The sequence below is a fragment of the Microcaecilia unicolor genome, chromosome 4, assembly GCF_901765095.1.
Source record: "Microcaecilia unicolor chromosome 4, aMicUni1.1, whole genome shotgun sequence".
Taxonomy (NCBI): domain Eukaryota; kingdom Metazoa; phylum Chordata; class Amphibia; order Gymnophiona; family Siphonopidae; genus Microcaecilia; species Microcaecilia unicolor.
The window spans coordinates 272,904,255-272,929,065 of NC_044034.1; the positions used below are offsets into that span (position 1 = coordinate 272,904,255).

Sequence of the window (24,811 nt, forward strand, 5' to 3'; positions counted from 1 at the left end):
GGTGGGCCCTGGCCCACCCAAGCCCACCTGTGGCTACGCCACTGCTCTTAAGTATTTTTTGGTCCAGCCCAGCTAACTTCCTTTTTGAGTGCTAGGAAATTGAAGGCTCCAGTAGGCCCTACTTTCTTTTAAAGCAAGTTAAGATGTACATAGTATATTTAAATTTGTGTCCCTCCCCCCCCCCCCCACCACATACACACATGCTGCATGCTTTCTTCTGTTTCTGCTGTATCCTATTAGTTTAAGTAAGCGTTTTGCTAATTATTTGGACTTAGTTCTTTTCCTATATATTGAACTTTAGTGATGCAACATAATTAGTGTGCTTGAAATTTGTCCTCTTGAGTTGTTTTATAGCATTGTACCACTTTTATTTTACAACTGGGATTTATGCATACACTGGAAAAATACTATTTCCTCTACTACTTTCTCACCTCTTTCTTTGCTTGTCAGACCTTCTACTCAGTTTTGTGCCTTTTCTGTGCTGTTGACTTTTGTATGAAACAGGTATACATATTTGATTCAACTGGGAAAAGTACCCAGCATCACTGTTTAAATAATGGGACTTATAATATATTAAAAAAATAAATATTAAAATGTCCATTCTAGACATATTTTTCAAGTTTGAGGCCAGTATTTTGAGTTAATCTGATTTATTATAAAACTATATTGAAAGTATTCTGACTAAGTCTAAAAACTCATATCAGTGTTTCTTTAAAACACTGGGTCCTGGCAGCATATGTTATTAGCGTGGTTTATATGATGAGGAAAGCCAGAATGAATATGCATGAGGTAGATTTGTATATACCTTAGCTCCATAAGCCAGACTGGTTAGGTGTGTCAACAAGACAGAATATGGAACTACTAGATAGATAGATAGATAGATAGATAGATAGATAGATAGATAGATAGATAGATAGATAGATAGATAGATAGATAGATAGATAGATAGATAGATAGATAGATAGATAGATAGATAGATAGATAGGGTGAGGCCAAAAAAAATAACCCCCTAGATTTTTTTTCCTGTTCTTTCAGCAACTGCTTCGAATTTCAACATGATATTTTACAGCTTTACTTGTTGCTACTATCTATGTCTATGTGCCAAGTGGAATGAGATTATCTTTAAACAAGGCAAAGTTACAGACTTTTTAGTGTGACCAACCAGTGATGCTTGCACGTTCAAAAATGTCTGTACTGAAAATCTACCATTGTTTGGAAAAAAAGGGGGGCACCAGCTTACTGTTAATGATGTCACAGTGACATAAACATTTGTCTGAGGAACAGTGTTTGAGGCCTATCACAATCTCAACACAAAGCCACAAGCAATTGCTGAACTCAAGAAAGTACTGTAGATGATTTGGGACAACCTGCCATAGGGACAGATCAACAAGGCTGTTAAGAAATTTCCAAAGTGACTGAAAGTCTGTGTTAAGACAGGGGGTGGACACTTTGTGCAGTCACAGTGACTGTGAAATTCTGACACATCGTTAATTTTATCAATTGAATGACACTGTTTTACTGTGTTTTAGCTCAAACATTTTTAACACGCAAAAATTGCTAGGTAATAATGCCAAAATGTCAGTAGTATCAACATAGCTTAAGATAATTAAATGCTGTTTAATAGTAATAAGTAAGTTTGATGACTAAATAAGTATGTAAAATGTCTCACTGAAATTCAAAGCAATTGCTGAGAAAATGGCAAAAAAACTCTAGGAGATCCTGTGTCTGTCTGTCTATCTATCTATCTATCTATCTATCTATCTATCTATCTATCTATCTATCTATCTATCTATCTATCTATCATGACTGAGAGCATGGCATTGCGCTACCCGATATCAAAAACATTTTTCATGTTCAAGAGGTTTTACCTGGATAAGAAGTCAGTGAAGGAAGGACGTACAGGATAGCCATGCCGTATGATTTTGACCATTTCTAGGACACCAATGTACTGGAGCTGAGCCGACACATAGAAATTATCAAAGGTATCTGGCAACCCAGAGCTATTAGACTTGATGCAGTGAAGAAAATGAGGTGTGCAGTTCTGAAGTTTCCCAATAATGTCTGTGAGTGATTTCTGTGAACAAAAAACCCAGCATATTCTCATAATCTTCATCAGTACTAACCCAAAACACCATTTATTTTGAACAGACACAGATTAAAAGTACTATCCATTTCTCTAATAGAATATGTTTGCATACAGTATACCAAGCATGCTGCAACTTGCCCTAGGAATTTTGTAGAGGGCCACTCTGTGTTCCTTTCTTCTGTTATAAATCTTTGTGTAGAAAAGGCTCACTAACCCTGAGTTGTGTAGCTACAGTGATAGGACCACTGCGTTCCAGTCTTTGAAGAAATGTTGAAGCTCCTTTCTTTTTCAACAGCTGTGGGAAAGAAAAGGGTGAATGACATAAATATATTCTATACCAATCAAGATTAAGGTCTTGTGCCAAGATATTTTTTCACTTTTATGCAAATACAGATGAAAAGTAGCAACATTTCTCTCATTTAAATGTAACTTCCCAAGGATATACATGTATGTATGTGTGTTTATTATTTTGTGCCATTTCCTGTGTAGTTTAAGTGAATTTTTATTTTATTAATTTTTATTTGGACATTTTCCCTCGGATTCTATATAGCACGCCTATAGATCCGTGCCAAAATCTAGGCATATTCTACAACAATGCGCATAACTTAATTGGCGTAACAAGCTAATCAGCATTGATAACAGCACTTAATGAGCAATAATGAGCACTAACTGGCAATAATTAGAATTTAAGTGCACAACTCGCTAAGTGTATTCTGTAATAAACTGCGCCTAAATTCTAATGTGTGCAGTTCAAAAGGGGCATGGCTATGGGCGGGGAAATCGGCATTTCATGGGCTTTCCAAAATTTACTTGTGCAGTTATAGAATATGGCCCAGTACACCTAAATCTATGCACAGGGATTTAGGCCACATTTTAATTGGCCTAAATGGAAGGGCATAATTTTAGGCACTAGGATTTCCAACTAAGGGTCCCTTTTACTAAGCCGCATAGGCACGTACGCATTCCCAATATGCATCAGTTTGGAATTACTAACCGGCAACTGCGTGGCCCGGGTGGTAATTTCATTTTTTACGCGTGTCCACTACGCACACTGGGAAATTATTTTCATTTTCCGGCACGTGGCGCTAACCGGGCAGTAAAAGGCATTGTATGTGCATAGACCATTACCGCCCAGTTAAGTACATAAGTACATAAGTAATGCCATACTGGGAAAAGACCAAGGGTCCATCGAGCCCAGCATCCTGTCCACGACAGCGGCCAATCCAGGCCAAGGGCACCTGGCAAGCTTCCCAAACGTACAAACATTCTATACATGTTATTCCTGGAATTTTGGATTTATCCAAGTCCGTTTAGTAGCGGTTTATGGACTTGTCCTTTAGGAAACCGTCCAACCCCTTTTTAAACTCTGCTAAGCTAACCGCCTTCACCACTTTCTCCGGCAACGAATTCCAGAGTTTAATTACACGTTGGGTGAAGAAAACTTTTCTCCGATTTGTTTTAAATTTACTACACTGTAGTTTCATCGCATGCCCCCTAGTCCTAGTATTTTTGGAAAGCGTGAACAGAAGCTTCACATCCACCTGTTCCACTCCACTCATTATTTTATATACCTCTATCATGTCTCCCCTCAGCCGTCTCTTCTCCAAGCTGTATAGCCCTAGCCTCCTTAGTCTTTCTTCATAGGGAAGTCGTCCCATCCCCGCTATCATTTTAGTCGCCCTTCGCTGCACCTTTTCCAATTCTACTATATCTTTCTTGAGATGCGGCGACCAGAATTGAACACAATACTCAAGGTGCGGTCGCACCATGGAGTGAGACAACGGCATTATAACATCCTCACACCTGTTTTCCATACCTTTCCTAATAATACCCAACATTCTATTCGCTTTCTTAGCTGCAGCAGCACACTGAGCAGAAGGTTTCAGTGTGTTATCGACGACGACACCCAGATCCCTTTCTTGGTCCGTATCTCCTAACGTGGAACCTTGCATGACATAGCTATAATTCGGGTTCTTTTTTCCCACATGCATCACCTTGCACTTGCTCACATTAAACATCATCTGCCATTTAGCCGCCCAGTCTCCCAGTCTCGTAAGGTCCTCTTGTAATTTTTCACAATCCTGTCGTGATTTAACGACTTTGAATAACTTTGTGTCATCAGCAAATTTAATTACCTCGCTAGTTACTCCCATCTCTAAATCATTTATAAATATATTAAAAAGCAGCGGTCCTAGCACGGACCCCTGAGGAACCCCACTAACTACCCTTCTCCATTGTGAATACTGCCCATTTAACCCCACTCTCTGTTTCCTATCCTTCAACCAGTTTTTAATCCACAATAGGACATTTCCTCGTATCCCATGACCCTCCAATTTCCTCTGTAGCCTTTAATGAGGTACCTTGTCAAACGCCTTTTGAAAATCCAGATACACAATATCAACCGACTCCCCTTTGTCCACATGTTTGTTCACTCCTTCAAAGAATTGAAGTAAATTGGTCAGGCAAGATTTCCCCACACAAAAGCCATGCTGACTTGGTCTCAGTAATCCATGTCCTTGGATGTGCTCTGTAATTTTGTTTTTAATAATAGCCTCTACCATTTTCCCAGGCACCGACGTCAGACTCACCGGTCTATAATTTCCCGGATCTCCCCTGGAGCCTTTTTTAAAAATGGGCGTTACATTGGCCACCCTCCAATCTTCCGGTACCATGCTCGATTTTAAGGATAAGTTGCATATCACTAGCAGTAGCTCCGCAAGCTCGTTTTTCAGTTCTATCAGTACTCTAGGATGAATACCATCCGGTCCAGGAGATTTGCTACTCTTCAGTTTGCCGAACTGCCCCATTACGTCCTCCAGGTTTACCGTGAAGTCAGTAAGTTTCTCCGACTCGTCCGCTTGAAATACCATTTCCGACACCGGTAACCCACCCAAATCTTCCTCGGTGAAGACCGAAGCAAAGAATTCATTCAGTCTCTCCGCTACGTCTTTGTCTTCCTTGATCGCCCCTTTTACCCCTCGGTCATCCAGCGGCCCAACCGATTCTTTTGCCGGCTTCCTGCTTTTAATATACCGAAAAAAATTTTTACTATGTTTTTTTGCCTCTAATGCTATCTTTTTTTCATACTCCCTCTTGGCCTTCTTAATCTGCGCCTTGCATTTGCTTTGACACTCCTTATGCTGTTTCTTGTTATTTTCAGACGGTTCCTTCTTCCATTTTCTGAAGGCGTTTCTTTTAGCCCTAATAGCTTCCTTCACCTCACTTTTCAACCAGGCCGGGTGTCTTTTGGACTTCCGTCTTTCTTTTCTAATTTGCGGAATATGTATGGCCTGGGCCTCCAGGATGGTATTTTTGAACAGCGTCCACGCCTGTTGTACAGTTTTTACTCTCTCAGTTGCCCCCCTAAGTTTTTTTTTTACCGTTCTTCTCATTTTATCATAGTCTCCTTTTTTAAAGTTAACACATGAGATCTTACCGCTAAGTGAATGGGTGGTGGTAAGGTCTCAGAACAAAAATGGACGCACACCAATTTTAATTTTTCCGCACATCCATTTTCGGCCAAAGAAATTACATTTTTTACAGATCTGTGTGCATCTAAAACATGTGTCTACGCTAGCGCAGGCCATTTTTTGGTGCACCTTAGTAAAAGGACCCCTAAGCATATTCTATATATCATGCCTAAATCTGGGCAACGGTTACAGAATACATTTAGGCAGGAATCTTTACTGCGTGGATTTTTTAGGCATCATATATAGAATCTGGCCCTTTGTCCTTTTGCTAATAATAGTTCAAGTTCAGTTTATTTGATATACCACAAATATAAAGAAATGCTAAGCAGTTAAAAATAATAGGGGAAAATGTAGGCAATCAAAGACTAAAAATCAATAGAACAAGCAATAAAAACTAACAAACCACAAAAAGGAAAAAGGGGAAGGAAGATACAATCAACAACCAGGAAAAGTGGGGGAGGAAAAAACATAGCGTTAGCAGCACATAACAACCAATAATGAGCACTAATTGTCAATAATTAAAAGTTATGCGCATAACTCACTAACCACCTCATAATCGAAAGTGAAAGACGCCCATATTTCGACCCAAATCGGGAGATGGGCGTCTTTCTCCCGTGGGCGCCCAAATCGGTATAATTGAAAGCCGATTTTGGTCGTCTTCATCTGCAATCTGTCGCGGAAACGGCCAAACTTGACGGGGGCATGTTGGAGGTGTGGTGAAGGCGGCACTGGGGCGAGGTTATTGGCCGAGGAGAGATGGGCGTCCTCGGCTGATAATCAAAAAAAGAAAGGCGTTTTTAGCGCGAATTTGGGTCACTTTTGTTGGACCCTGTTTTCTCACAAACAAGTCCCAAAAAGGTGTCCTAAATGACCAGATGACCACCGGAGGGAATCAGGGTTGACCAGTCCTGACTCGCCAATGGTCACTAACCCCCTCCCACAAAAAAAAAACACTTTACAAAGTTTTATTTCCCAGCCTCTATGCCAGCCTCAAATGCCGTACCCACCTCAATGACAGCAGAATGTGTTCTATCCTGTAACAGCCTTTCCCTGGTTCTGATGTGGCTCTCGGATGAGTGTGATACATTTTCTGTTATGCGCACTGCAGAGTCACATCAGCAATGCATTGTGGTGGGTGTAGGGTAGTGGGCTCCGTGATTCCACTAGCTTGTGTTCAATGCTCACGATGTTGGTAGTTGGTAAGCTCTACTCCCATGGTGCTTTTCCCCCTGCTTACTGGGTCAGAGTGTGCCCTGTTGTGTTTCCGGTAGTCCATGCGGTAGTGGCCATTTTTGTAAGCCAGTTTTAGCTCCCTTTCATGTGTTACCCACGTTACTGAAAGTGGGCATTCTACACCATTCTGCCAGCTCTGACCTACTGCTAATCTCAGTACCAGGGAGACTCGTTGCCAGTGGGGCACAACCTCTGTTCTGCAGTTAACTGTGAGTAAACGTGCTTATTCAAATAAAGGACTTTTTCTGAGAGATTAGTCTTCAGGTGTGAACTGCTGTGCCAAGGTTATACAGCAGCAACAAGTCCTGTCCCTGGAGCACTTTTAGTAGGTACTGCAGTGCACTTCAGGCAGGCAGACCCAGGCCCATCCCCCCCACCTGTAACACTTGTGGTGGTAAATGGGAGGCCTCTAAAACCCACTGTACCCACATGTAGTTGCCCCCTTCACCCCTAAGAGCTATGGTACTGTTGTACAGTTGTCCCTCCCATGACCAAATGGCTTGGATTAGGACGTTTCTGAGCTGGGCGTTTTTAGTCTCCATTATCGCAAAAAAAAAAAAAAAAAACGCACATCTCAGAAAGGACCAAATTTATGGCATTTGGTCCGTACAAAACCCATATTTTCGAAACGAAGGATGGACGCCCATCTTTTTCAAAAATACGGTTCAAACCGCCCCTTCACGTACCCGTTTGCGAACATAGATGCCCATGGAGATGGGCGTTCGCGTTCGATTATGCCCCTCTAAGCGTATGCTGTAATGAACATAGGAATCAAACACAAATGAGAATCAGAAATACAAAGTTTGAAATTTTAGTTAAAAATAAAAAGCAATTTTATACCTTTAACGAAGTTTAGCGATGTCCACATGTATGTAATAATATAAATATCCTATTTTATCTTTGTTATACACTTGGACCAGATTAAGTAAATGTTGCTCAAAAATGGGCAGCAGGCAAGTCAGAGGGAATGCACAACACAAATAGTTATCAGGTAGAAGAGTGTATCAGGCTGCACATGGCCAAACAGGCGGATGCAGAAGTCAAAGGAAGCAACATGATGTATTTTGAATGTTATATGGGGGCCCTTTTACTAAGACATGTAGTTACTGCTCGGTTACCACATGGATCTTGTGGTAATTTCAATTTTGGCATGCATCCACTACACATGTCTGAAAAATATTTTTTATTTTCTGACGCACGGCAGCTATGCGTGTCAAGTGGAATTTGACACGCGTAGACCATTACCGCCCAGTTACCACGTGAGACCTTACTGCTAGGTGAATGGCTTGCGGTAAGGTCTCAGACCCAAAATGGACAAGCAGCAATTTTCATTTTGCTGCACGTCCATTTTTGGCAAAAAAGGCATTTTTTGTAGGTGCACTAAAAAATAATTCTGCGTGCGCCCAAAACACACATCTACACTACCGCAGGCCATTTTCAGCACACCTTAGTAAAAGGACCCCATGATTTATCTCTTACACTATCCTCGGGATTCTATATATCATGCTTTAATTTATTCTATAACAATGTGTGTAATATAATTGTTTAGCTAATCAATGCTATTAATTTGATGTTAAGAAGCAATTATCAGCACTAATTGGCATTAATTAAGATTTACATGCAAAACTTGCTAGATGTATTCTGTAATATGGTACGTGTAAATTTTCTGTCGCATAGTTGAAAAGGGGGTATGGCCATGGGTGGGGCATGGACATTTCAAAAATCTATGCATGTTGTTATAGAATACACCTGCTCTGCACCTAATTTAGGTGTTGGGATTTACATCAAATAAAACATGGCGCAAATGGCGCAAATTTGGTCATGTGGAGAGTTGCTCGGTGTAATTCTATATACTGCTCAGAAATTTAAGCCTATTCTATAAAATGCAGACTATTATAGAGAATATGCCTATGCATATTTTTTTCTGCATGGAATTTTCAGGTGTAACTAAAGGTGGAAACTAAAAAGAATCAGACATCTCTTCCTTAATAGTATGTTTAGAACCTTAGTACAAACATTAGTATTATCACCCATTATTGGTGTTAATTGGCTTTACTTACGTTCACATCTCAGGACCGCACGCAATTTAGTGCATGTAAATTTGAGTGCTATTTATAGAATTGCTCTTCACACTCAAATTTAAAGCAGCACATATGGAAGGGGGTTAAATGTCTTAATGCAGGTCGTGCACTATTGTTGTCATTTAACATGTGGTATCTGCATACAATTAATATGGGAGCACTTACTGCCATGTCCATGACACACCCCCTCAAGAATATTTTTTATAAACAGCTAACACGTAGGTGTAATCCGTTGGGTTGGTCGTGAGCCCTTGGGCCCTGGCCGAGGCCAGCAGGGCGCCGACCCAGGCCAAGGGGAGACCGACCCACCACCGCACACCCCAGCTACACAATACCCCCTGCTACCCCTCCCCCCAGTCCCTCAGGAAGAAGGGAAATAGGCATACAGGCGGGCCTCGCGGCCGAACCGGAACCCACGCAGACAGAGCCACTCGTGCGAGCCTCACGGCTGAACTGGAACCCAATCACACACAGGGAGGGGTGAAAGAACCCAGAGGGCCCCAAGATGCCAGACACGCGCTGAACACCAGCAATAGGGCAGAGGGGGAAACAAAGGACCAGAGCGGGCCACGCCCACGCAGGGACTAGCGCAGGACAGGGGAACTAACACAGCAACCCCCTCCCCACCAGGGTAGGAGCCCCAGGCAGAAGCCAGAGGAACCAAACACAAAGGAAGGCAGAAAGCCTTTGCCTCAAACCCACTGTAGACAGAGGCACACAGAACATAAAGGGTTAAGCTTGTAGAGCCAGCAGAGAGTGCCATAAATCAACAAACACTCAGAGAGAATGCTTCCCCTCCCGAGAGGGAGTGGGGCCCACCCAAACAAACACACTGGCAGAGGCAAGAATACAATACACACAGTACACAAAGGGTTAAACTCACTGAGCCAGCAGGCCAGGACACTGGAAAGAGAAATCCTTAAAACAAACAAACAAAGGAGAACGCTCTCACTCAGCCCAGAGCCCCCCAGGCTGAGCAAAGCCCAGCCCCCACTAAACAAACGAGCAGCTGACCCTGATTACAGAGCTACGCGCACACACACACACACACACACAGCAGCAGCTAACCCAGAGGGAAGGAAAAGAATACTCTAAATCAACACAGATCCCTGTCAGAACCTAGAGCACGTTCTGAGAGAAACCTATCAGGCTTTCCTGTTACCACCAGATAAGTAACGCAAAAGCAGAGAAACTCTTCAGCTGCAGGCTAAAGTACTATCCCCTGACGTCAGCACAACCCCTGGCAGCCAATCAGAAGAGACGTCCCCCCTCCCCCTCAGCCAAACCTGCAGAATCATAACATCAGGTTAGTGTATGTGCAAACAGGGCAAATGACTGCAAAATGCTATAACATGTTCTGAAATGTTTAATTATCTGAATTTTGCTCACATCTTTTTCAGTACTAGCTCAAGCTGAATTACATTCAAGTACACTGGATATTTCTCTGTCTATGGAAGGTTCACAATCTAAGTTTGTACCTGAAGCAATGGATTGTTAAGTGACTTGCCTAGGATCACAAGGAGTAGTAGTGGGATTTGAACCAGCTGCCTCTGCATTTCAAGAGTGGTGCTCTAACCACTCATCTATCCTCCCCTCATGTGCTAACTGTGCATTAAGGGTTTAATAACCTTTAGTAAAAAGACCTCTAAGTGTGCACAAAATAGATTTATATGTGCATCAACCTATGAATTGACAGGTACACAATTAAAGTGCATAACTTAAAAAAAATTTTTAATTGAAATGAATGCCTGAAATGAACAGGAAAAAATGCCTACAAATTGGGCCTTTTTCTTTATACAATATTATTAAAGCCCTGTGTCCTGCACATTGCAAGACCCCCCTAATATTAGAACACACTGTGTAATATGTTATCCTTTTGACTGAGAAGACATATTTGTGGTGTACATCTATGTGCATTAGCATGTGAATCACCCCAAAAGTATGTTATTTGGCCACATGGTTTGCAGTGTGCAGTGGGTACGATATATTTAGCTTCAGTGTCTTGTGTTTGAAGTTGTACAGTGTCATCTCCTATACCTGTTCATCACTGAGCTACAATGTTCTGTTAACAATGCTTACTGAGTATCGATAAATACCTTGGAAGGAAGCCATGGTTGGGCCTCATTTATGATTGTCTATAAGGCACCATTCAGTGGTGAATAGGCTTCATTATCCTTAATTAATGTTATCTTAGCCTTAATTAATGTTTCTAAGAGGACCTTAACTCGCCCATTAACATTTACTGTATGGCTCTTTCATCTTGCACTCACTCTCTCACGAGCAACATTGCACATTAAAAAGGGCAATTCTGTTCACAATCAACATGGTTCTGTAGCTGCTATGAAGTTTCATTTTAATCTATATCTTGCTTAAGATAGCATACACTAATAATACTACACAGCATAACACTGAGCAAATACATGGCTGGCTAGGACTATATATGTAGAATTAAATGTGGAATGCTTTACCCAAATCAGTAAAAACAACTCAGAACTACCTAAATTTTAGAAAATTATTGAAGTCCATCCTGTTCAAGAAGGCTTATTCTCCAGGTTCAACATAATCTGATTAACTCCTGGTTTCAACAAGATTCATGGACACTAATCATCTTATACTAGTAAAAAAGGCCTGTTTCTGACACAATTGAAACGGGCGCTAGCAAGGTTTTCCTCAGAGTGTGTATGTTTGAGAGAGTGTGTGAGAGAGTGACTGTGTGAGAGAGAGTGAATCTGCGAGTGTGTGTATGTGACAGAGAGAGTGAGACTGGGTGCGAGTGTGTCTGTGAGAGAGAGTGTGTGTGCCTGGGACCCCTCCCTCTCACCCAGTTCCAGTGTTCCCCCTTCCTCCATGTTCCAGGGTCGTCGTTTGTCCTCCCTCCCTCTGAGTTCCAGGGTCGTCCCCCCATTTTCTTTTTAGTTTTGTACAGGTGGTGCATTCCCCCCTCCTCCCCTCTTGTCCCCTCTTCCAAGTTCCAGGACCCCCCTCCCTCCCTCCCTCCAAATTTCCAGACCCCCTCCCTCCCCCCTCCGAATTCCAGACCCCCCTCCGAGTTCCAGACCCCTCCCTCTCTCCGAGTTCTAGACCCCAGCTCCCTGCCTCCCTCCCTCCGATTTGCAGACCCCCTCCCTCTCTCAGAGTTCCAGACCACACCGCCCTGCCTCCCTCCCTCCGATCCCGACCCCCCCCCTCCGAATTCCTGACTCCCCCTCAGAGTTCCTGACCCCTGGACCCCCCTGCCATGACCCGCTCAAGCCCCCTTCCTGCTGCCAACCCTCGGGACTTCGGAGCCCATCTGTGAAGAAAGTTACGGACACAGGCAGGCAGACGCATAGAACGTTGGGGGTGAGAATTATATAGGACGCGTCATAATAGGTCTAGTGACATCAGCTAGGGCTTTGGAGCCCATCTGTGAAGAAAGTTACGGACACAGGCAGGCAGACGCATAGAATGTTGGAGGTGAGAATTATTATATAGAATTATCTTTTACATATTGTAGTTTAAATGATGCCTATATGTTTATTATCTTACTTTTACACCGTTTAATTGTACTTTTCTGTACTGTAGCCTTCCCTACAGTTTTGTGTAAGCCACATTGAGCCTGCAACTAGCGGGAAAATGTGAGGTATGAATGTAATAAATAAATAAATACATGTTAATGAGGTATGAATTCGTGAATATCTCAAACCAGCATATTTGTTTTTCATTCTACACTTTAGGTCCCTTTTGCCAAACTGTGGTAAAATGTGGCCTTAGCGCGTGCATATGTAGGTCATTCTCATGTGCTAAGGCCATTTTTTCTACATGGGTAAAATGACTGTGTGCTAATTTTTCTATTAGCGTGTGGCCATTAGCGCATGAGTTCCTTGCTGCCACCTATTTTGTAGGTGGTAAGGGCTCATGTGCTAGTCACTTGCTAATCAGTTAGTGTACAGGATTGTAGCTTCACTATCACAGAACACACCTAGTTTCTGCCCCTGACCCAGTAGCGGCCCTACCATTAGGCTACCTAAGGCAGGGGCCTCAGGCGGAACTCTGCAGGGAGTGGCACTCTCCCCTTCTATCCGCAATCCTTTTCCCCACTTTTACCATATTTCTTTCTTTTCCAAAAGGCAGCAGTGGCAGCGACAGCAATTCCCATAGGCTGCCCTGCCTCTGGCATTGGCCTCTTCTCCCTACTGCGGCCCGCTTCTTGACATAACTTCCTGTTTCCTCAGAGGCAGGACGTGCAGTAGAGCGAAGAGGCCAGTACTGGTGGCATCATGGTAGGGAAGCCAATGGGAATCGCTGCTGCTGCTGCCTTTTGAGAAAGTAAAAAAAAAAAAAAGGTAAACGCAGGAAACTGGGAAGAGGGTTGAGGAGGGAAGGGGGAGATGCCAGGCCGGGTTCAGGCAGAGGTGGCAGATTGCCTTAGGCCGCCCCTGCCCTGATTTGCCCCCAGTTCTAAAAAAACAAATCTACATTTTAGTGCGTGGGAAGTCAAAATTACCACAGGACGCCTGAGTGCGCCCCATGGTAAAGCATTTTAAGCTGCAGCAAGCACGTGTTACTGCTTACCGCAGCTTAGTAAAAGGACTCCTTTATTTATTTCTCTTCAAGAAAGCTTACCCTAATGACCCAACTTAACTTTTTAAGCCCACCCACATGATTCCTGCCCCGACGATTATTGTACCTTTGACCAAGTCTCACAATCTCCTTATGCTCATTCCTCAATCTCTTCCTCTCCATCCTTCCTACTCCTTACCCCTCCCAATCTCTTCTCCTTTTGCTCATCCTATCTTTGTTTACCTCTCCATGCTCAATTTACATATCCTCAAAACCCCACTACTACGTTTACTACAACTTGTAACATTCTCCTTCAAGACTTTGTAATTCTTTTTACTATTTAAGCCGCATTGAACTTGCTTTGTGTGGGAAAGCGCGGGGTACAAATGTAATTAATAATAATAATAATAATATTTAATGTGAGATACTACTATGGTATTATAGACTTTCATGCAGTAAGTGCACGTGAGATGTGCGTGAAGGCAGGGGAGATGTGAACGTATACTTGTGAATATCAAGAAATATTTTTAGACTTCAATCATATAGATGGTGTGGATATTACAGATGAGATCCATCAGTCCAAAGAAAAATATTTGTTTATTTACAAAATGTAGAGTTCACTCCTTAGAGGAGGAAATGGTTGACTTTATGGGAAACTTTAGCCTGTATATTTTCAGGCAAAAGCTTGTTGTATTTGACAGTGTTATGTGATTTTTACTAAGCTGCATGCCTAATGTAGCAAAAAAACGGAGTTTTGTGAGATGCACTCAGGCATCCTGCTGTAGCTTGGAAATCTGTGTGCATAAACCAGGTGATAAATCCATTTTCAAATTTTTTGAAGGAACTGTGTCATGGACAGAAAGTCGGCATTCCAGTGTTAACCAGTTAACGTATCTACATTCCTGCATGCTAACTGGTTAGCACAAGGATACCGCATAAGAGCTTACTGCCTACAGAATGGGTGGCATTAAGTGCTCACGCAGTCATTTTTAAAAATGGCTGTGTGCTAGTGTCAACATTAGTGCATGGCCATTAATACAAAATATGTAAAAAAAAACATTTTTACGGTTGTGGTAAAAATGGCTTTAGTATGTGGAGAAGATTCACATAAAGGCATGCTAACACCCCTTTTTACTGCAGCTTACTAAAAGGACCCTCTAGAAAGAGAATAAGATTTATTGCATCTAGTCCCCCTCCCCCTTTTTTTAACAAAACAATCTCTAAATTGTCTCATTGAAGAATAAAGGGATCTGAATTTTTAACACCTTCAGAAAGTAGTAAATATATTCAAGTGTGAAAGATGATGGAGCCTTACAAAAGACATGTATGTGTAACCCTGGTCTCACCACAAATTCTGGGCACCAGCTAACTCTTCAGGTCAGTGCCACAGACAATAGTTCTGTTATCATGAGATGGGCGTTGGCTGGGACCGGGCTTGATCCCAGTAGACTGAAAGGTTTTAATTCACACTCTTTCTTATTTCTTTAACAGTCTTTGAGCAAATTGACTTCACTCACACTCCAAAGAAACTCTGCAACAGTTAGATATCCAAACTTCATACTTTTCATTAACAAACAGTTCACTTTACTGAAAGAGGTTGTGCCAATCCAAGACTTGTGGTGAAAGTTCTAACTGCTAAATTAATAGTCTCTTGAAAATCTTATTTACATATTTACAGTATCCACCAGTCTTTCAATACCCATCCTTTCTGGCAGAACAATCCAAGGCTCTGACTTCCCATTCCTTACACAGCAAACTGTCCCAATGGCTTTTACCTAGTTGCTAGACCCACATAGGATTGGACCTCCTTGTCCGCCCTACCTCTCCTGAGATGCATTCCTTCAAACTGCTGCCTCTGACACCAAACAGGCTTCTTCATGCTCTTCTCCTGGGGGAGGAGGGGGGAGTGTTAACACTTTCTACCCACCCGGAGCTGTCCTCCAAGTTACTGCTTTATTAAAAGGAACTACTCTTTAGTTCAGCCTTAAATTATTGGGCCTGACCAGGATACCCCCTCTCCTTATGGGTCCTCACAGGGGTGAAGGAAACTAAAGACCATGTGCTCTGTAATTCCATAAATGTTATGACATGCAAACTTCACCCCAACTATGACATCCCTCATAGGCGCCCCATATAAGAGGCTTGGGGAGGCTAAGACTCCCCAGCCCAAACCACTACCTTCCCCTCCCTGTGGCCACTTACTCTTCTTGAAAGGCAATAATAAATCACAACCTTCCCCTCCATATGTTCCACCCGCTCACTCACTCTGCCTGCCAGCCGCAGACTCTTCAACTTCGTATCTGCAAACAATGTGAAACCGTGGGACCATAGCTCTCTAAGCGACAGTCGCAGCAGCTCTTGATCCCGCCCTCCAATACAGGAAGTTATATCATAAGGGGGTGCGTGCAACCTACTGAGCTGCTAGTGTTGCACAGAGAGCTATGGTCCCACGGTTTCTCATTATTTGGAACTATGAAGTTTGAGAGTCAGCAGCCGGCAGGCAGAGTGAGCAAGTGAGGAAACGGGTGGGATGCATGGAGGGGAAGGTATTTCTTGTTGAGTTGTAGTCCGGCAGAGCTGCCGGTGAAGGACTGAATATTGGAGGGGGGGGGGGGGTAATGGTGCTGGTTGATATTGGGAGGGACGGGGGACACAGAGAAAGATGAGGTTTTGCTGGATGGTAGGGTAAGGGGAAATGAAATGAGGAAGTACTTGATAGAGGGTTGGAGGAAAGAGATTGGACGATGGTGGGAGGGGAAAGAGACAGGGGTGATGCTGGATTTTCAGGGGAGGAGAGAGATGAGGCAATATTTTTGGGGCAGATAATTCTCTTGAGTGTATTTAGCTTGCATGTTACAATTATTAACAGAGATATGGGGGGGGGGGAGGGACAAGGGCAGAGGGACATAGTGAAGGGGTCCTTCCTTGCTATGTTCAGAACTGCTGACACAGGTGTTGCCACTGCAAGGATTGAAACTTGCTGTGCCACATTCTATCCCATTCCCACCCTGCCCTAGCCCCTCCCATTCTGCTCTATCCCCTCCCCACCCCACTCCGCCCTAGCCTCCCCAATCTGGAGAGTTCTACAAGCCAGTTCTAGTAATCCCCTGGAGAAATTTACAAACACAGTTTACCAGGGGATTGCATATGCTTTCAGGAAAATAGGTGACTGTGGGCATTTTGTCGGCTAATTCAAGGCTATATCTATAGCAGCTCTTTCGCCTATGTTTTCCAATTAGATTTAATAGGCATCTCAGAGACTCTAAATGATGAGGTAGATATAATAGGTTCTCAGAGACTTGGTGGAAAGAGGAGAATCAATGGGACACTGTGTTAACAGGGTACAAATTGTATTGCAATGATAGAGAGGATCAAATTGGAAAGGGGTTTGTGCTATATGTGAAAGAGGGAATTGAGTCAAATAAAATAAACATTCCACATGAAACAGATTGCACCGTGGAATCATTATGGATAGAAATTCCATGTGTGAAGTGAAGGAGTATTCTTGTATGGCTGTACTACTGTCCACTGGGATAGAACAAACAGACAGATGAAAAAATGTTTACAGATTAGGAAAGCAGGCAAATTGGGCAACACTATAATAATGGGTGATTGTAATTACCCTGAAATTGACTAGATAAATGTTATATCAAGGAGTGCCAGGGAGATGGGTTCCCTGGGAAACAATGAACATAACTTGATCAAGTTTGAGCTACTATCTGGGATGAACCTGCAAAGGAAAGCTACTGCAGCTGCATTTAATTTTTGAAAGGGCAACTATAATAAAATGAGGAATAGGCTGCTAATGTTAGGATACTAAATCAGGCATGGATGTTATTCAAAAACTAGTAAAAAAGGCCCGTTTCCGAAACCAATGAAACGGGCGCTAGCATGTGGTTTTTTTTTTGTGTGTGTGTGTGTATGTATGTGTCACAGAGTTATTTTTGTGTGTGTGTGTGTGTGAGTGTGTGAGGGTGGGGTGTGTGTAAAGGTTGTTGATGTGTGTCTTTTTTTTTTGTTTTGTTTTTTTGCTTGGGGGATTGGGGGATGTGCTGTGCTATGCTGGCAAAGTGGGATGGATTGGTGTGTGGCTTTGAGGGTGTGTGTCTGTTGTATTGTGTGTGTGTGGTTTTGTCTGTCAAGGAGGTTTGTGGAGGGGGGTCTTTCTGTTGGTGAAATGTAAATGTGGTTGTAGGGGGGTCAGCCTTTGCTGAGTGGTGGATTGTTTTTTCCGGGGGGTTTTTTTTGTGTTGTGCTGAGGCAGCAGTGTTGTTTTAGATGGGCGGAAGGTAGAGGAGCACATTCTTGGTCTGTCGGTATTTTTTGGCCGTTTCAGGGCTGCTGTAGGGGAACACTGGAAGAGACATGTGCTGTGGGAAGCAGCACCGTCTTTTTCCGTTGGGCTGGGGTTCTGGGCATCCTGGAGATGGGAGACGGCTTGCCTGAGGACGGGGATGGTTGTTTTAAGTTGGCGGAAGGGAGAGGAGCACGGTCTCGGGCCATCGGGTGGTGATCCGGTATGTTCGGTCCATTTCAGGCCAGCTGCAGGGAAATGCTGGAACATGTGCTGCGGGAAGTTGCGCCTTCTTTTTCCGGGTGCTCGGGGAATCCCTGAGGTGGGAGACGGCTTGCCTGAGGCTGGGGATGGTTGGGCACGGCCGCTTTGGCAAAAGGGGAGGAGGAAGGGGGTGGGGAGTTACCTGTAGCTGCGTGAGAAAACGGGTATTCTTTGTTTTGTATTATTAGTTTGCATTTCTATTGAAGAAAGAGTGGATGCCTTTTGAATGATAGAGGTGGTGCGTCGGTGTGCGGTTGTTTCGTTAGTTTGGCAGCCAGTCTCCAGCGATTCCTAGGCAGGGAAGGAGTAGGGAAACATGCTCCGCGTGTTTCCCTACTCCTCCCCTTTCCTTGGTCGCTGTTTGCTGCTGGCTGGGTCGCGGGTAATCCTTCCAGCTGGGCCGCAGCTTGTCCTGTTTGCCCACGTCCCAGATGGTGACGGGCACGTTGTTTTCTGGCTCCTCTGACTCCATGTCAAGCGATCCCAAATATAGTCTTTGCTATGGGCCCTCTGGCATTCTTCAGTACTGGCATTAGGCATTTAAAAATTTCTCCCCCCCCCCCCCCGGTCTATTTTTGCACATACCCACAGCAGGAATATTCTTCTCTCGTTCCAGCAGTGGTTCTGTGCTCTCTGTGCTGCACAGATAATGAGCCATTCTGCTGGGGAATGCTCCTCCCTTATTGTCACGTAGTTTCCTCTGATTGGTCCGTCTTACGTTGCCTAATGTTGCCTGGGAACGGTGTTGTGATGGTCCTTTGTGTTTCAGAATGTTGAGGGTGTTTTTTCTGATTGGTCCGTCCTGCGAGGGCGGGGCAGAGAGACATGGTCAGTGTTGTGGCTTCACCACCATGAATCCATGAACCCTTCAGGGAGTGACTGAGTGACTTCAGAACGTTGTCTTCAGAACGTTGAGGGTGAGTTTTATTATAGTAGATACCATTTTGGAAGCCCAGTCCAGATGCATTCCACTTATTTGCAAAGCTGGAATGAAGAGAAAACGACAGCCAGCATGGTTAAAAAGTGAAGTAAAAGAGGCTATTAAAGCCAAAAGATTGTCCTTCAAAGAATGGAAAAAGGATCCAAATGAAGAAAATAAGAAGCAACATAAGCACTGGCAAGTCAGATGCAAAGCATTAATAAAGAAGGCTAAAAAAGAATATGAAGAGAAGGCGGGACTGACCCATTGTTGGATAAGTAAAAAGTCAGATAATACAGAAAACACTCAAGCAATGTATAACCAAAGCCATAGAGTTCCCGATTTAATTGTTTTAAAACAAAGATTTTTAATAGAAATAAATGTGAAGATGTCACCGGGGGGGGGGGGGGGGGGGGGGGGGGGGGGGGGAGAGGGGGGTCAGTCAGATATGCCAGATGGTCAGATTAGCAAAGGTCAGATAATCGAGAATGTACTACATATCAAATCCATGACCCTCTATAGACCTGTATTCCCCCTCTGAAATGGGGAATACACATTGTAGTCCCACCTAAAACACACCGTGACAACACCCCCATGACAGATGCACATTTTTCAGTTTTATTGCAAATAAAGTACAATTGGTGTTTATTGGAGAAGCACCAGAAACTCCCCACTTTTCCTAGCACTCTCTCACCTTCCTCCTGCCTGTCTTGGATTTTTCACTCTATTTTTGTGCCTTTCCACAGCGGTGACTCCTCAGCTGTATTTGAATATCCAGCAATGGTATCTGAGCTGTTAAAACACTGGTATGCACTGATTTTGTTGTACTCTCATACAGGGGCGTATCTGCGTGGGGCCACAGGGGCCTGGGCCCCCGCAGATTTCGCTCTGGACCCCCCTACCGCCGTTAACCCTCCCCCGCCTACCGCCAACCCTTTCCCCGCCTACCGCGGTCACCTACCCCCGAGGTCCGCTCCTGCCAGTTTGTTAAAATATTACTTCAGCTGGCGGGGGACCCCAAACCCCGCCAGCCCAGCCAAGGTCTTTAATTTCTTCATCCTCGTGCTGTTCCTGCAATGCATCCTTCCAGTTGGACGGAGTTTGACGTTGCAGCACGTTGTACGTGCAGGACGTCAACATGCTGCGACGTCAAACTCCGTCCAACTGGAAGGATGCATTGCAGGAACAGCACGAGGATGAAGAAGTTAAAGACCTCGGCTGGGCTGGCGGGGGTTGGGGTCCCCCGCCAGCTGAAGTAATATTTTAAAAAACCAGCAGGAGCGGACCTCGGGGGTAGGTGACCGTGGTAGGCGGGGGAGGGTTAACGGCGGTGGGGGAGGGTTAACGGCGGTAGGGGGGGGGGGCGTTATAATGTGCCCCCTCACTTTAGCCCCTGCCCCCCCTACCGCCAAACCTCAGATACGCCCCTGCTCTCATATTACATATAATAAACATAATATAAAATAAACATCTAAGAAAAGAAGCCCTATATATATTTGAGAGGCTGAAGCCTTTTCTTTGATCCTTGAAACCAATGTGCTATACTTAAATTCCTACCTTACTGATCTCCAGGAATTTCTTTGTTTCTCCCTTTGTAGATGCTGTAGATGGTTTCTTGAAGAACAAAGCTGCTCTTGACCCTCTGAGCTTATAAGGAGGAAATGGTGGGACAAGAGACCCTGTTTGGGTCAGTTTGGACTGAAACAACTGATTGATGACAACGTTTTCACTTGCTGGAGAAAAAAAAACATAACACACAGACGGTAAAATACATATCATGTAATTTTCTGTGATTTTGCAGAGTTGGCAATTGAAAGAGAAGCTGCATGCTGCTGCAGATTCTGCTATGCTGATAAGTATTAATTTTCTAACATTTTCATATTGAAAAACAAGTATCAATCTTACATTCTTACAGTACTGAAAAGAAACAGTCTTTTTGAAAACTGAGATAAATCAAATGGATAAGGTCCCTATCTGTCAATTTTCTGTGACATTATCTGGAGAGTACTGATGAAAATTCTTGCAGATAACCCAGGATAGATTGAGGGCAGAGTATTGATGCGCCCCCTAATTCAGCATATAGGGATCTTTTTACTAAGCTGTGGCAAAAACTGGCCTTAGGGTTCCTTTTACTAAGCCGCGTAACATCTACGCGCACCCAATGCATGCCAAAATAGTTACCGCCTGACTACCACATGGATCTTGCAATAATTTAATCTTTGGCATGCTTCCAATATGCGTGTCTGAAAAAATATTTTTTATTTTTGGATGCAGGTAACGGATGTGCGCCAAGTGACATTTGACATGAGTAGGTCATTACCGCACAGATTCTTTACCGCTAGGTCAATGGCTGGTGGTAAGGTCTCAGACCCAAAATGGACGCGTGACAATTTAAATTTTGCCACATGTCCATTTTTGGCAAAAAAAAGAGGCCTTTTTCACATGCGCGCTGAAAAATGGACTGGTGCACACCCAAAACCTGCGCCTTCACTACTGCAAGGCATTTTTCAGTGCGCTTTTGTAAAAGGCCCCCTTAGTGCGCTGTTACTATGTGCTAAGACCATTTTTAACGTAGCTATAAAATGTTGAGAAATTATCAGAAAACCTGCTCAAACGTGAACTTAGGGATGCCTGGAGCCATTTTGAAACACTAATCCAGCAGGATAGGAGCTAATGGGTATTTATTCCCTCCCATTTGTACACTGGAAGCCCCACAGATGGGATAAGATACATGGGGGAGGGGAAGAGGAGGAGGTTGAGGTCAGGCCTTTAGAGTCTATCTAGCCCAGTATCCTGTTTCCAACAGTGGTCAATTCAGGTCACAAGTACCTGGCAGAAACTCAAATAGTAGCAAGATTTGATGCTACCAATCCCAGGGCAAGCAATGGCTTCTCCATATCTGTCTCAATAGCGGACTATGGACTTTTCTTCCAGGAGCTTGTCCAAACCTTTTTTTAAAACCCATATATGTTAACCGCTGTTGCTGTTACCACATCCTCTGGCAACAAATTCCAGAGCTTAACTATTCATTGAGTGAAAAAAAATATTTCATTGAATGTCCCTAGTCTTTATACTTTTGAAAGAGTAAAAAAATCAATTCACTTCTACTTATTCTACCCCACTCAGGCTTTTGTAGACCTCAATCTCAGCCATCTCTTTTTCAAGATGATGAGCCCTAACCTCTTTAGCTTTTCCTCATATGAGAGTAGTTCCATTCTCTTTATCATTTTGGTTGCTCTTCTTTGAACCTTTTCTAATTCCGCTATTTTTTTTTTTGAGATGTACTGACCAGAACTGAACTCAGTACTCAAGGTGAGGTTGCACCATGGAGCGATACAGAGGCACTATAGTATTCTTGGTCTTATTTACTATCCCTTTCCTATTAATTCCTAGCATCCTGTTTCCTTTTTTGGCCACCGCCGCACACTGGGGAGAAGATTTCAGCGTATTGTCTACAACATGTGCTCGAAGGATAAGGCATTTCTCAGTAGATGAAGAGAATGTAATTGGAAATGCCCAACTCCTTGAGGATATGTCCAAAACACAAGTTAGAAGGTAAACTAGTGGGGTGGATGTCACTGACACACACTGGTCAGCAATGTGGTGGCCTCACATGGGAATATATCTGGTGGCTCTCCTTCAGCTCATTTAGATAAAAGTGACACCAAGTTAAAAATTATTGAAGACCACTGCATTAAGGCATACTTAGATTTAAAATATTCTCATAATTAAATCTTTCATGTGTTTTAAGAGGAAATCATATTGCCCAGTCTCATTGCAGAAAGTATAAGTCATAAACAGTTAAAATAAATCTCTTCTCTTTTATATGTGTGCTTTTCTCTCTCTTTTCTGAAAATGTTTCCTTAGGAAGATGTGTCAGGGTGTCTTGACCGAAAGATGTTATCATCTTTCCATGAACAATCATAGTGTATTGTAGTCAAGATACAGTACAGATTGGTAAAATGCTCCAGAAAGACAGAGGCTGCTGTGAAATTAAGTTTCTTGGTATGATTTTCATGACTCCAATGACTCATGGGTTTTCTAATTAAGTGAAAACTGCACATCTTCAAGAGTCCTGACAGAAAGACAGACTAACAGTGTTCTAGATATGGAAGCAAAACCTAAACCAAATGTGTTCACAACAGCTTCTAATTCTTTCTTATTTAATCTAGTATTCTATGTTTATCCACTAGAGCTATATTAACATTTTTGCAGTCATGTATCAAGCTATTGGGTTTTTTTTTTTTTTTAAACCCCCACTGACTCATTTCAGCCTTCAAACTGAATGACTGTTGAAATAAAATGTTTAATTTGAAGAGGTAAAGCAACAATAGTGAAGTGGGTTGCAGATGAAACAACAAGGTCACAAAAGATGGAATAACATTCCGCAATTATACTGTGCATGTTGTACAGAACATAACTTTGTCTACTGGATGTTTTAAATGTGTGACTGATGCAGACATTTGCCAAAATATGGGTTGCATCGAGTCCTTCAATAAAATCTTTTTTTTTTTTTTTTTTTCAATTTTTGGTTCTGTCTTGTTGTTCCATCTGTGACCCACTTCTCTGTTGTTGTTCTATGTTTGGTTTATGTTGCTGTTTCTCTCTGGTTTGTATTAATTTGAGGATGTAAACAACAAATATCATCCAGCTGATATTCAGCCAGTGATGGTCAGCTGACTGTTGCAGGCAGAGTTAGCCCCATATAGTCAAGCCAGGGCATATCAGTGGTATTACCCTCTGGAATTTATATGTGTCCTGAATGAATATCATGTCAAAACACACATTTAAAAAATGCCAGGTCAGGCACCCCCATCCCAACCCCCCACCCTCTAGTATTTAAAATACCTCCCATAATCCCCCTCCCATCCCCCAAAGGAAACAAAGACTGCCCCAGTCTCCTACCCTGTCCCATCCCCAGACCTGCCAATTCTCCTACATTCAGCGAGAGACTCCTGCTTTGGCGGGTTATTTCCCATACTCCCGCCAAAGCGAGAAAGTCTCCCGCTAAGACACACTGCCACTCTTCCCACACTGTCTCCACCACTGCTGTTTCTCCAAATGTCAGCAGCAGCGGCAAAACAACAGAAAAAACAAGTGCGGGGCCGCAGCAGCCTTCAGGCATGTGTTTTTGGCTCTGCAGGTCCTCACCTCCCGGAACGGGAAGTTGACATAAGCGGGGGCAGAGGTCCAGCAAAGCTGACAGCGCATGCCTGAAGGCTGCTGTGGCCCTGTGCTGTTTTCTTGCTGTTTTGCCATTGCCGCTGCTGCTGACATTGGGAGAAGCAGCAGTGGCCAGGAAAAAGATACCAGGTAGAAGTGGAAGGCAGGCAGTGCTAATGGAAAGAGCAGAAGGGGAGAAATGACAGAAGAGTGGGAACGCTGGATGGAAGAGGGGTACAGAAAGTGAGATGAGTGGAAAAATGGGGAGAGAAAGAGGGGACATGGCAGGAGAGGTAGAAGCTACTGGGGAGAAGGATGGGGAGAAAAGGGGAGACTCTGGCTGGACGGATGGAGAGAGAAAGAGGGGAGATGATGGAAGGATGAATGGAGTTAGAAAGACGGAAGATGCTGGATGGAAGGGTAGGGAGAAAGAGGAAAGACACTGGAAGGATGAGGAGAGAGAGGGGACATGCTGAATGGAAAAGGGTGGAGAGAGAAATAGAGAGAGACACACACTGGATGGAAGGATTGGGAGAGAGGGTAGATGTTGGATGGACGGATGAGGAGAGAAAGAGGGAAGACACTGGATGGAAGGGTTGGGAGAGAGAGGGGGGATGCTGGATAGAAGGATACAGAGAGAAAGGGGAAGACACTGGAAGGATGGAGAGAGAGGGGGGGGGACACTGAATGGAAAAGGGTAGAGAGAGACACTGGCTAGAAGGAAGAGGGGGCTTTTTCCTGCCCCAAAGAGGTCACTAG

General features: G+C 43.5%; 1 protein-coding gene across 1 annotated transcript in view; it reads right to left on the bottom strand.

Moving 5' to 3' along the window:
* The window catches only part of MYO16 (myosin XVI), a 481,895-nt gene that overhangs the window by 147,028 nt on the left and 310,056 nt on the right, over window positions 1-24,811 (bottom strand). Inside the window, exons 24-26 of the mRNA XM_030202479.1 lie at window positions 20,447-20,622; window positions 2,301-2,381; window positions 1,869-2,074 (exon numbers count right to left, since the gene is read on the bottom strand). Coding sequence (XP_030058339.1) covers window positions 1,869-2,074; window positions 2,301-2,381; window positions 20,447-20,622 — 463 coding nt within the window. The remainder of the gene's footprint in view (window positions 1-1,868; window positions 2,075-2,300; window positions 2,382-20,446; window positions 20,623-24,811) is intronic.